This window comes from Oncorhynchus mykiss, chromosome 16 (genome assembly GCF_057628025.1).
Source record: "Oncorhynchus mykiss isolate SJ-2025 chromosome 16, ASM5762802v1, whole genome shotgun sequence".
Lineage (NCBI taxonomy): Eukaryota > Metazoa > Chordata > Actinopteri > Salmoniformes > Salmonidae > Oncorhynchus > Oncorhynchus mykiss.
The window spans coordinates 48,361,028-48,377,249 of NC_143037.1; the positions used below are offsets into that span (position 1 = coordinate 48,361,028).

The window sequence follows — 16,222 nt, forward strand, 5'->3', positions numbered from 1 at the left end:
GGCAAATCTGAGTGGGTCCAGTGTGCTCTTATGCTGGCCTTTATGTGGGTCATGACCAGCATCTCAAAGACCTTCACGATGAACGGTGTAAGTGTGATGGGGCTGTCGTCATGAAGTGCTTCAAGAGGTTGGACATGTCCCAGAGGGCCAGACGGTGGTAGGCCTGATCACCGACGACGATGAGACAGCCTATAGGGAGGAGGGCAGAGACCTGGCAGTGTGGTGCCAAGACAACGACCTCTTCCTCAACGTCAGCAAAACAAAGGAGCTGATTGTGGACTACAGGAAACGGAGGGCCCGAGCACGCCCCCATTCATATCGGTTGAGAGCTTTAAGTTCCTGTGTCCACATCACTAAGGATCTATCATGGCCTAAACACACCAACAAAGTTGTGAAGAGGGCTAGACAACACCGCTACCCCCTTTAGGAGGCTGAAAAGATTTAGCATGGACCCTTAAATCCTCAAAAAGTTCTACAGTTGCACCATTGAGAGCATCTTGACTGGCTGCATCACCACTTGGTATGGCAACTCCTTGGCATCCGACTGCAAGGCACTACAGAGGGTAGTGCAGACGGCCTAGTACATCACTGGGGCCGAGCCCCAGGCCATCTTTACCAGGCAGTATTGGATGAAGACTCTAAAAATTGACAAAGACTCCAGCCACCCAAGTCATATACTGTTCTAGTAGAAAGAGGAGGAAGGGAAGCGCTACTAAGGTACACAATAGTACATTTTGGTAGATAGAACGTGTTCTTTGGTAAAAGGGGTAAATTGGTCATCAAAAAGGAGGACCAAGGCACTCTTCATATAATTAAAATGCCTTTAGTATGGCATGTTCAATAGAAAGTTTTTTTTTTACCGACACGTTTCGGCTGCATGGCCTTCGTCAGGAAGTTTCAAAAATACATTTTAAAAAAGGAATACAAAGAGGACATTGTATTCCTTTTTTTTTTGTTTACTCCTTGACGAAGGCCATGCAGCCGAAACGCGTCGGTTTAAAAAAAAAAACGTTGTTTCTATTGAACATGCCATACTAATAAAGCCATTTTAATTAATTATATGAAGAGTGCCTTGGTCCTCCTTTCATATACTGTTCTCTCTGCTACCGCAGGGCAAGCGGTACCAATGCACCAAGTCTGGAACCAACAGGACACTGGACAGCCATACAACTGCTAAATAGTTAGTAAACAGTAGCAGCAGCGTACGTTACTATTTAAATATCTGTCACTTTATTCCTAGTTACAGTGCCTTGCGAAAGTATTCGGCCCCCTTGAACTTTGCGACCTTTTGCCACATGTCAGGCTTCAAACATAAAGATATAAAACTGTATTTTTTTGTGAAGAATCAACAAGTGGGACACAATCATGAAGTGGAACGACATTTATTGGATATTTCAAACTTTTTTAACAAATCAAAAACTGAAAAATTGGGCGTGCAAAATTATTCAGCCCCCTTAAGTTAATACTTTGTAGCGTCACCTTTTGCTGCGATTACAGCTGTAAGTCGCTTGGGGTATGTCTCTATCAGTTTTGCACATCGAGAGACGGACATTTTTTCCCATTCCTCCTTGCAAAACAGCTCGAGCTCAGTGAGGTTGGATGGAGAGCATTTGTGAACAGCAGTTTTCAGTTCTTTCCACAGATTCTCGATTGGATTCAGGTCTGGACTTTGACTTGGCCATTCTAACACCTGGATATGTTTATTTTTGAACCATTCCATTGTAGATTTTGCTTTATGTTTTGGATCATTGTCTTGTTGGAAGACAAATCTCTGTCCCAGTCTCAGGTCTTTTGCAGACTCCATCAGGTTTTCTTCCAGAATGGTCCTGTATTTGGCTCCATCCATCTTCCCATCAATTTTAACCATCTTCCCTGTCCCTGCTGAAGAAAAGCAGGCCCAAACCATGATGCTGCCACCACCATGTTTGACAGTGGGGATGGTGTGTTCAGCTGTGTTGCTTTTACGCCAAAAAGTTCAATTTTGGTTTCATCTGACCAGAGCACCTTCTTCCACATGTTTGGTGTGTCTCCCAGGTGGCTTGTGGCAAACTTTAAATTACACTTTTTATGGATATCTTTAATAAATGGCTTTCTTGCCACTCTTCCATAAAGGCCAGATTTGTGCAATATACGACTGATTGTTGTCCTATGGACAGAGTCTCCCACCTCAGCTGTAGATCTCTGCAGTTCATCCAGAGTGATCATGGGCCTCTTGGCTGCATCTCTGATCAGTCTTCTCCTTGTATGAGCTGAAAGTTTAGAGGGATGGCCAGGTCTTGGTAGATTTGCAGTGGTCTGATACTCCTTCCATTTCAATATTATCGCTTGCACAGTGCTCCTTGGGATGTTTAAAGCTTGAGAAATCTTTTTGTATCCAAATCCGGCTTTAAACTTCTTCACAACAGTATCTCGGACCTGCCTGGTGTGTTCCTTGTTCTTCATGATGCTCTCTGCGCTTTTAACAGACCTCTGAGACTATCACTGTGCAGGTGCATTTATATGGAGACTTGATTACACACAGGTGGATTGTATTTATCATCATTAGTCATTTAGGTCAACATTGGATCATTCAGAGATCCTCACTGAACTTCTGGAGAGAGTTTGCTGCACTGAAAGTAAAGGGGCTGAATAATTTTGCACGCCCAATTTTTCAGTTTTTGATTTGTTAAAAAAGTTTGAAATATCCAATAAATGTCGTTCCACTTCATGATTGTGTCCCACTTGTTGTTGATTCTTCACAAAAAAATACAGTTTTATATCTTTATGTTTGAAGCCTGAAATGTGGCAAAAGGTCGCAAAGTTCAAGGGAGCCGAATACTTTCGCAAGGCACTGTATATGTACATATCTACTTCAATTAACTTGTACCCCTGCACATAGACTCAGTACTGGTACCCCTTGAATATAGCCAAATTATCATTACTCATTGTGTATCTATCATTACTCTTACGTGTTTTGCTTTTCTATTATTTCTCTTTTTTATTTATCTCTGCATCGTTGGGATGGGCCTGTAAGTAAGCATTTCACTGTTAGTCCATGTCTGTTGTTTACGACGCATGTGACAAGTAACATGTGATTTGATTTGACAAGTGTTGAGTTGATTGAATTTTCACAAAAAAAGAATAGTCTAATTCTCTCAACCTTTCTGGTGATAGGCCTACTGTATGCAAGTCGTTATCACTTAAATGTTGAAGAATGCATTACAGGTAAATAGTAAAATCTCTTAATGAAAGACAGGAATGAGTAGGCCTAATGGGATAATAGATTATGAGTCGGACGATGATAGTCAGAAAAGTCCAAAGAGGAGAATTCTGTCTTGAACCCCAGAGCCAGTCTTTGCTGGTTCCTCTACGGCCCATGGGAGCCAAAATATGATGGTGGTCTAGACCCAGGCCTGACAAGAGGCACAGTCACCTTCCCACAAAAAAAGAGAACACAGAGGACAGTGTCCCAAATAGGTAGTCTTGCAAGGGACCTTAGGAGTCAGCAATGGCCCACATCCAATGACCCACGTTGAATTACAAACCAGATTTAGTGATAACGGTCCCCACGATGAAATCGGAGACTGTGGATCTTTCTCCACCCCCATTCGTTTGTGTGTTAGTCACACGCGATATTTAAGACAGCACTGGCCTGATTTGGAAGACCCATGGATGAGTGATGCGTCTTGCCATTGCAATCCCCCATATACAAAATTAAAATGATTGGCCCAAGTCGGGAGCTATATAGTAATTAACTGAAATGTGTTAGTCACACGCGATATTTCACTTGGCTCAAGGGGGGGCGCTGCATCATTCGTGGGGGACGACATGTTCACTGTTGCCTTGTTTTTATTTTCAATAATATCTACAGTTGTTTTTTTGTATACAATTATTTTTCTTACATTTTTTAAAATATAATTTGATTTCAATCATCTCCAACGCCCCCCTGTCGGGTTGAGGAGGCGGAGTGGCTTGCTTGCCAAACCAGCAACAACCTACTTAGGCTAGCTGATGTGGCTGGAGGCTAACTAGCTGTCAGCAGAGGTCTGAAATTACGGAAATTGTCGCAATCATTTTGCTTGCTCTTCAAGGACGTAAGTGTTTATGCCGATAACAGAATATTTTATTTGAAAACGGGTTACAGTAAGATAACATTAGCAAGTCAACAAGAGCGTGCTGATATAGCCAACAGTTGGCCTAGCAAGCTAGTCAGCTGCAGTGCTAGCTAGGCTAGCCATCACTAGATCAACCTATCTAGCTAGTTGGCTTTACTTATTTTCTAAACTAACGTTGACTCTCTTTGATGGCAGCTTGCTAACGAACGTTAGTATAACTCACATTTATAAGCTGCAGGTCTAACTGTTAGACCGCTAGCTAGCTATCGCATTTCATTAAAGCCACAGTCTGTAAAATGTCCTATAATTTCAGCTAAGATATCTTATTTAACCATCCCTCCCAGTCTTCTGTGTAGTGTTCCTGCCATACTGAAAATGTGTCACAAGTCAGCTGTGAGTGGGACAACAAATATGGGAGGCTAGGCAGCAAGGGTTTAAAGCAGAGATGTTCTCCATTTGATTGTTTAGGCTACAGTCTATCATCTATGGTAGCTAGTTGTGATTACACTGTGTTAATCAGCAGGCTCTTAGTCACCACCCAGAAAACAGGCCCTAGTCAGATCAAACTATTTAATGCCCCGTCTCTTCATCCTCTGTATGCCAAAGCAGCAGCTGCAACCAAGGTTGGAAATTAACACCCGCCAAATGCGGGCAGATTTAGTCATTCGCGGGGTAAGAATGTCTATTTCACCGGCCACGTCACACTGAGCATTTGGGAAGTGTTTTTAATCCAAAACCCACATGTAGAAATGGGTCGTTTTGACAAGAAATAGTACTAAAGTGTGACACTGTCCTCGTGTTTCTTGGCCAGTTACATCGTTTTTTTCATGTTAGGTTGTTTTTCAATGTTAGTTTGAGTTTGCTGCCAGGAAGACGTCGCAGTTGGTGATTTTTTTCCCCCGTCACAGACAAGCGAGTGCTGAAGTTACCACGGTAACGGCCCGTCCCTTAAAGGGTTAGCTAAAATGTTTTGTCTTTTTAAACACTTTTTTAACCCCTTTTAAATGTTTAGGCAAGTCAGTTGAGAAGAAATTCTTATTGACAATGACGGCCAAATCCGGACAACGCTGGGCCAATTGTGCGCAGCCCTATGGAACTCCCAATCACGGGCTGGATGTGATACAGCCTGGAGTCGTACCAGGGACTGTAGTGGCTCCTCTTGCACTGAGATGCAGGGCCTTATTAGACCACTGCGCCACCCTGGAGCAAAGCTCACCTAATGACTGAGCATGGATAACTCCCAAAAAACTGTTATACATGGACGTTTAGTCATTAAAACGCTCAAATACTTTGATTGCTCTGCTAGATTTATTTGTGTGCTTCTTCTATATGTTAACATAGGAGCACATCATGTACTTGTTAAAAAAAAAGTCAGCATAGAGCCCTGAACAATCATAATAAATAAGTTGTATCACTCAGCTGTTTGTGGCAGGGCAGGCACTTTGTTGATTCTTGATGTTCATTTGAAGAACTGTTAGAGATTTAAAAAATAAAAATAAAATATATATATATCTCCACAGACAGACGCACACAAACATCCACAACATAACTCCTGCCCAGATCCCCATGCTCACACCCCCATATCCAGCGCCTGCATTATTCTCCGCCACATGGCCTCAAACCGCACCATTTTGTTTTTTCTCTTTATTACCCACGCACTTTCAACATTTAGATAATAAGCGTTTGACATTTCCATTGTGTTAAAGATGGAGGACTGGTTGATTTCCATTTTTTAAGTGCATGTTTTTTCAAGATAATTGACAAGAAAAGTATCGTTCAACCCATGTCTCACTGCACACTCATATGCAGACAGATGAATTAAAGGTACATTTAGATTGTAATACTAAATTATTTCTTTTAACGCACATTGGTTAAAACACAGGTCACAAATGTCATGAAATTTAAGAAATGTATCCCATTATTTCTTATTAGTAATACATTTCTTGTTTTAGAAACGATAGAAAGCATGCTCATCCATTTTTTTCTGTGGTGATTTTTGGTGTAATTATAGTGAAAACAATGTTTTGACAGGTAAAAAAAAAATCTGAGTGGCTGTTTTAAAAAAAAATATCTACCTGCACAGTGGCTGGTGGACCATAAAGTTAATTTCCTACCCTGGCTGCAGCCCCAAGGATAGTAATTGCGGAGTTTCAAACCATACTGTACTGTCTTTGGTTTAAGTTCTGTGTCATCACCATGATATCATTTCTAAGTAAATGCCTAGAAAGTTAGGCATATGTGTCTGATTGTGTATGTCTCCCAATACAATGTCTCATCAAAGCCACTCCATGTGACCTTTGACAGTCCTGCTGAATGGGAGAAATGAGGGCCATTTGTGAGTGATGGCACTGCTTTTCTGTTTTCTCACTAGTTCTCTCAAGCTACTGGTTTGAGCCACTCGACATTGTTTAGCATGAGGATATAGCTGAGGTTGTTTACGATGCTAAAAATACGGTAACAACAAAACAAGGCTTGAAGTTATGTTCATTGCACAGGATGGGGTATGTTTGTTTTGCTGCATCGCTTTTGCAGATATGCCATAAACAGTCCTCTAGACAGGTTTGCATTGTGAAATGGATTTTCTTCAGGCAGTGACTCACCTACCCGGGTTGTATTCTGCAGAAATGTGTGTGTCTCAGTGATGTGCCATGGGGTATGACGTCACCAGGTTCCAAGGGGAGGTGGATGAAGACTTGCTGTGTCCCATCTGCAGCATGGTACTGGAGGAGCCAGTGCAGGTTAGTGCCCTACATTTCCCTCTTCCCTTCTCAGCCAGGCCGCGCAAGGAATTGTTCATTCCTTTTATCAATTGAATTATTATTTTTATTACAAAAAAATCGAACTTTCCTCTCAGCTAGTCACCTATTTCTGGGATAAAGACCTACTGATTTAATTCTTATTTTTATTACAAAACATACTTATTTCCCCCTACCTCTTTACCCTTCTCCATCTCCTCTCATTATTTTCTCTCACATGTAGGCCCCACACTGTGAGCATGCCTTCTGCAACGCCTGCATCACCCAGTGGTTCAATCAGCAGCAGATCTGTCCTGTGGACCGTACGGTGGTGACACTGGCTCACCTCCGGCCCGTGCCCCGCATCATGCGCAACATGCTCTCCAAACTCCAGATTGCTTGTGACAATGCTGGCTTCGGCTGCACAGCCACACTGCGGCTAGATCAACTTCAGTCTCACCTGAAGGACTGTGAGCACAACCCCAAAAGGCCCATCAACTGTGAGGAGGGCTGTGGGTGAGTCACCTTAGAGCACATTACACAGCAGAGTAGAACAGACTGGCCAGAATGAAAAACATGGCTATGACTTTTGAGTTCCTGGGCATGCCGCACCACCACTGCAGAATGTGACCGTATCTAGTCTTGTAGTGGTCTCTAGAGTGGGGGCTCCCGTGTGGCACAGCGGTCTTAGGCACTGCATCTCAGTGCTAGAGGCGTCACTACAGACCCTTGTTCGATTCCAGGCTGTATCACAACCGGCCGTGATTGGGAGTCCCATTGGGCAGCTCACAATTGGCCCAGCGTCATCCAGGTTAGGGTTTGTTCGGGGTAGGCCGTCATTGTTCTTAACTAACTTGCCTAGTTAAATAAAGGTTATATAAAATACAAATTGAGTGATCTAGTGGCTTTAATTTCATAATGTCACAATTTCTCTACAGGTTAGAGATGCCAAAAGATGAGATGTGCAACCACAACTGCATCAAGCACTTACGTGGCGTGGTACAGCAGCAGCAGACCAAGATCTCTGAACTGGAGAAGAATGCTGTAGAGCACAAGCATCAGCTGGGGGAACAAGTAAACAGACACGCACACACACACACACAGCGTACAAACAAATGCAAATGCGTAATTCATAAAAATCCATTAGTGCTCTGTTCCTCAAAGGTCAGGAATATAATGTGTCTGTGTCTTTCTCTGTTAGAAACGGGACATCCAGCTGCTAAAAGCCTACATGAGAGCAATACGCAGCGCCAACCCCAACATGCAGAACCTGGAGGAGAGCATTGAGTACAACGAGATCCTGGAGTGAGTTTACTCTCCTGTTCCCCTGGCTCTGTCCTTTTAGGATATTTTTACATAGTTTCAGCATTTTATTTCAGCAAGCGTCATCTATTTACTGGGTTTTGGATATTGTTTGTTTAAATTATCAATGTGTACAGCCACTTAAATCACCCTGAACTTCATCAAATGTAATAAATCTCTTTTTTACATCAGCAGTATTGTCACAAAGTTCTTTAGAGCTATAAAAAAAAATCCCTATTTCCCCATCTCACCTGTTCCTTTCCTGCCCAACAGATGGGTAAATTCCCTCCAACCTGCGCGGGTGACACGCTGGGGTGGGATGATCTCCACGCCAGACGCAGTTCTCCAGGCGGTCATCAAGCGTTCACTCATCGACAGCGGCTGTCCTCTGTCCATCGTTAATGACCTGATTGAGAATGCCCACGAGCGCAACTGGCCGCAGGGCCTGGCCACGCTGGAGACGCGGCAGATGAACCGGCGTTACTACGAGAACTACGTTGCCAAGCGGATCCCTGGGAAACAGGCGGTGGTGTTGATGGCCTGTGAGAATCAACACATGGGAGAGGACATGATCCTAGAGCCTGGCCTGGTCATGATCTTTGCCCATGGGGTGGAGGAGATCTTATAAGAACGCAAGGAGGGAAGGAGATTTTATAAGAAACTAGCCAACATTAGGAGAATGTCTCGTATAGTTTGGCAGAGAGGAGTGCAGACATTTATGTCAGGGATTTATTCCTCTTAAAAAATATAAAAAATACTCCTCTCTAAAAACATACAAATTATGGGTCTATTTCTCGATGGGAAAAATATAAAAATACATACTTATCAGGTGCAGGTCAGACGAACGAATCAAAGAAAAAAGAAATGGTATGCTCCCATGGTGATGTAATCAGACCCTAAAGAAAGACAATGTTTTGATCAACGAAGATCCAACTCGGATCGAAACGTTTTTTTTTTTTTTGCGTCTGACTAAATCATCATGGGAGCATACCAGAGTGGCAGACATCTTTTTTTTTTCCTTCTTCAATTTCACAGTGGTTATGTAATTGTTTGTCTCTTGAAAGATGAATGTGAAAAGGGGTGGGGGTTAAGCAGAATGGAAGATCTGAAAGGATCCTAAAATGACCAGAAAACGAGTATTACTTACATATGAGCTTAATATCTTTGCCTTAAAAGGACATTTCCAAAAATACACCTCTTAAAAGAACAACTGATAATAACCAGGATATTCTAAGATGGAATGTTTACAAGAGTCACATAATGTGCTATTAAAAGCTTTGTCTGATCTAAGTTTTTCTAGATTCCCCCATCCTACGCCTTCTGTTGTGTAAATAAATGAGTATAAAAAATTATGTAAATACAAATATTATATTGAATAAATATACACTCTCTAGCTATTCTTCTTATACAATAATTAGATGATGTAATTTTTGTCTGTTGGTTTCCATCTGCGTTCACAAAGGAAGCACAATTCTGATTTATTTTCCCGCTAATTGGTCTTTTGGCCAATCAGATCTTTTCACATCAGATCATTTTCAGAGCTGATCTGATTGGTCAAATTTGTGAAAAAAGATCAGAATTGTGCTATCTGTGTAAACATTGGCCATGCGTTTCAGGATGCTACCTTTGGACATGTTTTGCTCACTCCAGTATTGTTTTTTTGTGAATATATCATGATGTTTAGCTTATTTTTTTGTGCCATGCATTTTATTTATTTATTTGGAAGAAAATGCTTGAAGATGTTTTCGTGTTATGTAAATACAATTAAGCTTATAATTGTCCTTTTGCTTCTGTTGTACATAGTCAACATAAAGTTGGGTCCAACTGACATTAAACATTTGGGGTGTAACATTGTGTAGCCTAATCTGTTTTATTTCAATCAAGATTGAAGCTTTTTTTGTGTTTTTGATTTTTTTTACCAAACTTTTCTCTAAAGGCTTTTAATAACTGACTGAAACTAAAATAACAAACAAAAAGGGACTTGATCTAAAGACATGGAGTAGAAAAACCCCCATCAATGGTGGGAAAAGTACTCCATTTTCATACTTGAGTAAATGTAAATGCTATACATCAAATTCCTTGTATTATGCAAACCAGACGGCACAATTTCCTTTTTTATGTTTTTTATTTACGGACAGCCAGGTGCACACCAACACTCATACATAATTTACAAACTCAGTATTTGTGTTTGAGTCCGCCAGATCAGAAGTAGGTAGGAATGACAGCGCGTCATATTGATAGGTGTATTAATTACACCATATTTATGTCCTGCCTCAGCATTTGAAATGTAGAGAGTACTTTTGGGTGTCAGGGAAAATGTATGAGAGTATATAGTACATATTTTCTTCAGAAATGTAGTGGAGTAAAGTTGTCCAAAATATAAATAGTTAAGTACATATACACCAAAAAACAACTTGAGTAGTACTTCCAAGTATTTTACTTAGTTACTTTACACCACTGACAAACATTTGGAAATTAACTTCATGTCACTTTGTGTAACCATAATGTACAAACACGTCAATTAAATGAAGATCAATTTGGATTGTGAATCTTTTGTTCTGTATTCTATCTTTTGTTCCTGTCATTCTGTCATTTTTTTCTGTTTTGTGTCATTTTCTCTTTTGTGCGGTTGGGTGTAGAGACAAAAATAAATACAATTGCAATTGTGATGATACTCATGGTACTGTTGTATGGCTATTTTCTTACAGTATCAAGTCACCCCTATTTACAAGCAGGGCCTCCATACGTCATGGTTTCTGATCATTAGGGGTCTAAGCAGCAGTCTGTCTGTCTACCCACACAAACACCCACATGGTCAGTACAGTCATTGTGTACAGTATGTCTACAGCAGCAGTGTCCGCTGAGCTCTGGCCAGCAGCCCGTACTCTCTTTTGAGGACTTTCCTTTTAAATCCTTCCCTTTGTTGTGAATGGATGGAATGCCATGTGCTTTGCCAAATGGCATGTTTTTGTTATTGTGCCTGAAAATCCTCTGATTCATTATTTGGTGTTCAATGATCCAGGCTGAATCACATCCGGCTGTGATTGGGAGTCCCAAAGGGCGGCACACAATTGGCCAAGCGTTGTCCGGGTTTGGCGGGGTAGGCCGTCGTTGTAAATAAGAATTTATTCTTAACTGACTTGCCTAGTTAAATAAAGGTTAAATCAAAATTTTAAAAAATGCATCTAATGCAGGGGTTCCCAAATTGTTTATCCCAGGCCCCTCTTCCAGCATTGGGGAACATCTTCCACAGGTTTAAAGCTTATTTCCTGCAATTCCACACATTTTGTCTTGGGGTAGAGAACATATTGCCATTTTAAAGCAAATTTTCTTACAATTCTATACATTTTGCCATGTCTAATGTGTGTTAATGTGCTATTTAAGTGGCTCAAGCATTACAACAAAATCTATGGGCTACAAAACATTAACTGACATGGGCTAGTTGATCTGGACATTTCTGACAGGTTATAAAAAGCTCACTAAGGTATGTAATGAATGACTAGACAAGAGGAAAACGGATTATGCACTACCCAATTTCAACTATTACAACTTTCAAGAGTACGTTGAAAGTAAGTTAGACCCCCCTCCCCCCCTGCCACTGATCTAATGGATTGAGACAGCTTCTACCTGTATGCCAGTACAATTGTATTGTTGGACCAAACATCTGTTTGTTCAGTGCTTTAACCTCATAAATGCAAGCCATCAAAAGGACAATAGTTAGGCACAATCAATATTTAGGCTACTGTCAATCCATCATTGCCTCAACAACACCCTGTTATGGGACTGATTTCTGCCACACTGACATATAAATTATGTTGCATTATAGTCTACTGTAACAAGGCAGTTGGGAGCTCGGTAAGCCTACCAACAACCATGCTGTTGTTACAGAGCTCATCCACCTGTGCCAAACTGGTCCAGACCGCTTGGCCGAAGATGTAGTGCGCACAGCGCTTTGAAAATAAAATATTGGCTAAAGGGAAGTCATCGACTGCAACTGGATTTGTCCATCGCTGCTCTATAGCCGAGCCCACATAAATGATAAAATAAGAACCCACACCCATTCACTAGACTGGAGTAAACAGGGCAAGCCCAATGTACATCATCACCGCGTCGGTCAAAGTGCGCGCAAGATGACAGTTCGAGGCGGTGCTTTCAGGCTATGCTTTATTGCTCGGGAGGGGGACATTACTGAGTCGGGCGTGGGAGTCAGGCAATCTTTTCTATTCTATCTGGGTAAATGAAAGCTGACAACTAGACCACTTTATTGCAGCGTCCATCACAGACTGTCTCGGGCATCTTGCTGCGTCTAAAACTTTGAATTGTGCCCCCTCGCCGAGGAGCACTCCAACCCGCTCGAAGAAGAACGACGGCCGGACAACGCTCATCATCGCGAAATATAGGTAATTGACGCTCAAAACATCCCTCATTCAGTCACCCTGGCTGAAGTTCAATTCATCGTGTATGTCCGTTTATAACTTTGCGTACAAATTGCCTGTTAATGATTCGTTGCGCCGCTTATAAATGTGGGTAAGATACATATTTCAAGAGAGAGATTACACTATCCCTCGCCTCGCCCAACTGATCTCAGTTGGTTTCCTCGGTGGGCAAAACCTAGGCTACTTTTTGAGTGGCAGCCTACTCTGATACTAGTTTACATCTACAGCTTCATGGTCCCAGTGCTAAGTTTCTCCCCTTAACCTATAACTTAACCTTTAGACATGCTTGCTAGCCTGGAGGTTGCACAGGCAATGGGGTATAGCCTAGGATAGGCTAACCTACTACTATGATATAGCGGTGTTAAACTGTCACCTCTATATTATGGCTCAATATTGTAGACCAGACCGCTTACTTGTTCCACCTGTCTGTAGATAATGTTATCCCTCTATGTGATTTCTGATGCAAGGAGCCTTGTATGGGTGGAATATGTTGACATCCTTGCAAATATTTATCAATGCAGGATAATTGGTGGAAAAAATACAATTTGTCTCTTCAATTTATGTTCTTGTTATGAGAAGAACAAGCCTAGTTGTCACCTAAAACAGCTGACAAACCAACACATTGCTCAGCACACAACATAATCACACTTGCATCATTTAGAATTATGACTACTGCTGTTTGTACCTTCTGATATATGTTCATCAGGTTTCCTATACCATATTACATCTTTATGGGTAATGAAACCACAAACAGTCAACTTTCAATTTTGTAATTTGTGTAATTTTTGTCTAGACCTAATCCTATTGCCATCTCAATGGATTTTTTTATTTTTTATTGTAGTTTTTATTAAAATGTTTTAATAGTTTTTATTTATTTATTGTAAAGCAATTCAAAATATAATATAGAAAAACAAACAGACTATACAAACCAGTCTGGGGAATAAATACATTCTATAAAAACCTTATGCAAGTTACAAACATTCAACGTTTTAATAGCTTTTCTGTTGTGAGAAGATATTGTGTTTATTGTTCAATTTCATTCACAAAAATTATAAACAGAGTTTTTTGACTGATACATTTACATGTATGAATATGGCATTTAGCTGAAATAACAATGAGGTTGATTAAGAAGAAATACTTTGCTGTGCTTTGTATTTCAGTGTAGTGTCAGCATTTTCATTCAAACTAAGTGAGGTCATCAGTTCTTGTTAAAATGACCATTTCCTGGTTTCCCTCTACACTGAAGGAGAGGAAGACAAAAAAACATTCTGGAAATACTGGCTAGACTCCTATTCAAGTCATACTTATCAGATCATGCTGCACATGTAAATAATCACAGGAAAACATTGAGAGAGGCATTCCTGGTCAGGTCAACCTATTGGTTAATAAGCAAAAAGACAATTTCTACAGATCACAGACGCATCAGGAAGTGGGTCACACTGGGAAAGGAGCTTCTCTGTCTGTTGCAGAGAAATGAAATGAATCTAACCGGGTTCAATAGAGCTAGAGAGAGAGTGTGTGTGTGTGTGTAGGCCCTGCCCCCAACTTATTGTCTATCTGTCACCTGGGGCTGTATGGCAAATGGCCCATGAACACAAGAACACAACTCAAGGGCCAGTAGCCCTCCCCATGGAGGGGCCAAAATGTTGCTCTTTTTACACCAGTGGTGTCAAAATCAATCCATGGAGGGCCTAGAGCCTGCAGGTTTTTGTTTTCAGTAAAGACCTAGACAACCATGTGAGGGGAGTTCTTTACAAATGAGTGACCTTAAATCATCAATCAAGTACAAGGGAGGAGTGAAACCCGCAGACACTCAGCCCTCCATGGAATTAGTTTGACAAGTAGTCTACAGTATCCAAATGTAACAGTTTAGCTTCCGTCCCTCTCCTCGCCCCAGGGACCCTCTGCACACATCGACGACAGCCACCCTCGAAGCATCGTTACCCATCGTGCCACAATAGCCGCGGCCCTTGCAGAGCAAGGGGAACAACTACTTCAAGGTCTCAGAGCGAGTGAAGTCACCAATTGAAATGCTATTAGCGCGCACCCCGCTAACTAGCTAGCCTTTTCACATTGGTTACACAAAGGACTGACTTGAAATATCTGTTAGATACCAAACATGGATGCTATAGTGTTATTCTATCTGAAAGTTGACATCTAAAGATAACTTTGGTGCCATCTAAATGAATGTAATGATGTTTAATATACAGTACTAGTCAAAAGTTTGGACACCTACTCATTCAAGGGTTGTTCTTAATTTTTTAAATTATTTTCTACATTGTAGAATAATAGTGAAGACATCACCTATGAAATAACACATATGGAATCATGTAGTAACCAAAAAAGTGTTAAACAAATCAAAATATACTTTATATTCTTCAAAGTCGCCACCTTTTGCCTTTGACAGCTTTGCACACTCTTGGCATTCTCTCTACCAGTTTCACCTGGAAGGCGTTTCCAACAGTCTTGAAGGAGTTCCCACATATGCTGAGTACTTGTTGACTGCTTTTCCTTCACTCTGCGGTCCAACTCATCCCAAACCATCTCAGTTGGGTTGAGGTCGGATGATTGTAGAGGACAGGTCATCTGATGCAGCACTCCATCACTCTCTTTCTCGGTCAAATAGCCCTTACACAGCCTGGAGATGTTGTGTAACTAGATGGGATGGCGTATCGCAGCAGAATGCTGTGGTAGCCATGCTGGTTAAGTGTGCCTTGAATTCTAAATAAATTACAGACAGTGTCACCTGTAAAGCACCCACGCACCATCACGCCTCCTCCTCCATGCCTCATGGTGGGAACCACACATGCGGAAATCATCCGTTCACCTACTCTGTGTCTCACAAAGACATGGCAGTTGGAACCAAAAATCATTAATTTGGACTCATCAGACCAAAGGACAGATTTCCCCCAGTCTAATGTCCATTGCTTGTGTTTCTTGACCCAAGCAAGTCTCTTCTCCTCATTGGTGTCCTTTTAGTAGTAGTTTATTTGCAGCAATTTGACCATGAAAGCCTGATTCACGCAGTCTCTTCTGAACAGTTGATGATGAGATGTGTCTGTTACTTGAACTTTGTGAAGCATTTATTTGGGCTGCAATTTCTGAGGCTGGTAACTCTAATGAACTAACCCTATGCAGCAGAGGTAACTCTGGGTCTTCCTTTCCTGTGGTGGTCCTCATGAGAGCCAGTTTCATCATAGCGCTTGATCGTTTTTGCGACTGCACTTGAAGAAACGTTCAAAGTTCTTGAAATGTTCCGTATTGACTGACCTTCGTGTCTTAAAGTAATGATGGATTGTCGTTTCTCTGCTTATTTGAGCTGTTCTTGTCATAATATGGACTTGGTCTTTTACCAAATAGGACTATCTTTTGTATATCACCCCTACCTGTGACAACAAAACTGATTGGTGACTACCTCATGAAGCTGGTTGAGAGAATGCCAAGAGTGTGCAAAGCTGTCATCAAAGCAAAGGGTGGCTACTTTGAAAAATCTCATATAAAACATATTTTGATTTGTTTAATTAACACTTGGTCACTACATGATTCCGTACGTGTTATTTCATAGTTTTGATGTCTTCACTATTATTCTACAATGTAGAAAATAGTAAAAAATAAAGAAAAACCCTTGAATGAGTAGGTGTGTCCAAACTTTTGA

The 16,222-nt window shown here is 41.2% G+C and overlaps 2 protein-coding genes across 2 annotated transcripts in view; both read left to right on the forward strand.

Moving 5' to 3' along the window:
- Positions 1-3,600: 3,600 nt before the first annotated feature.
- On the forward strand, positions 3,601-9,980 carry LOC110492112 (E3 ubiquitin-protein ligase NRDP1). Its single transcript, XM_021566140.3, has 6 exons — positions 3,601-4,073; positions 6,717-6,832; positions 7,074-7,345; positions 7,768-7,903; positions 8,031-8,134; positions 8,405-9,980. The coding sequence occupies exons 2-6, from the start codon at positions 6,743-6,745 to the stop codon at positions 8,757-8,759; spliced, it is 957 nt and encodes a 318-aa protein (XP_021421815.1). The 5' UTR covers positions 3,601-4,073; positions 6,717-6,742; the 3' UTR covers positions 8,760-9,980.
- A 2,134-nt stretch (positions 9,981-12,114) lies between these two features.
- LOC110492113 (diacylglycerol kinase alpha) overlaps positions 12,115-16,222 on the forward strand; it is a 32,433-nt gene continuing 28,325 nt past the window's right edge. The window contains exon 1 of the mRNA XM_021566142.3: positions 12,115-12,531. The gene's annotated coding sequence lies outside the window, so the exon portion shown is untranslated. The remainder of the gene's footprint in view (positions 12,532-16,222) is intronic.

Coding starts and splice junctions, on each gene's coding strand:
- LOC110492112 (XM_021566140.3), top strand. CDS start 6,743: ATGGGGTATGACGTCACCAGGTTCCAAGGGGAGGTGGATGAAGACTTG. Junction 6,833..7,073: donor TACTGGAGGAGCCAGTGCAG/GTTAGTGCCCTA, acceptor TCTCACATGTAG/GCCCCACACTGTGAGCATGC. Junction 7,346..7,767: donor AACTGTGAGGAGGGCTGTGG/GTGAGTCACCTT, acceptor ATTTCTCTACAG/GTTAGAGATGCCAAAAGATG.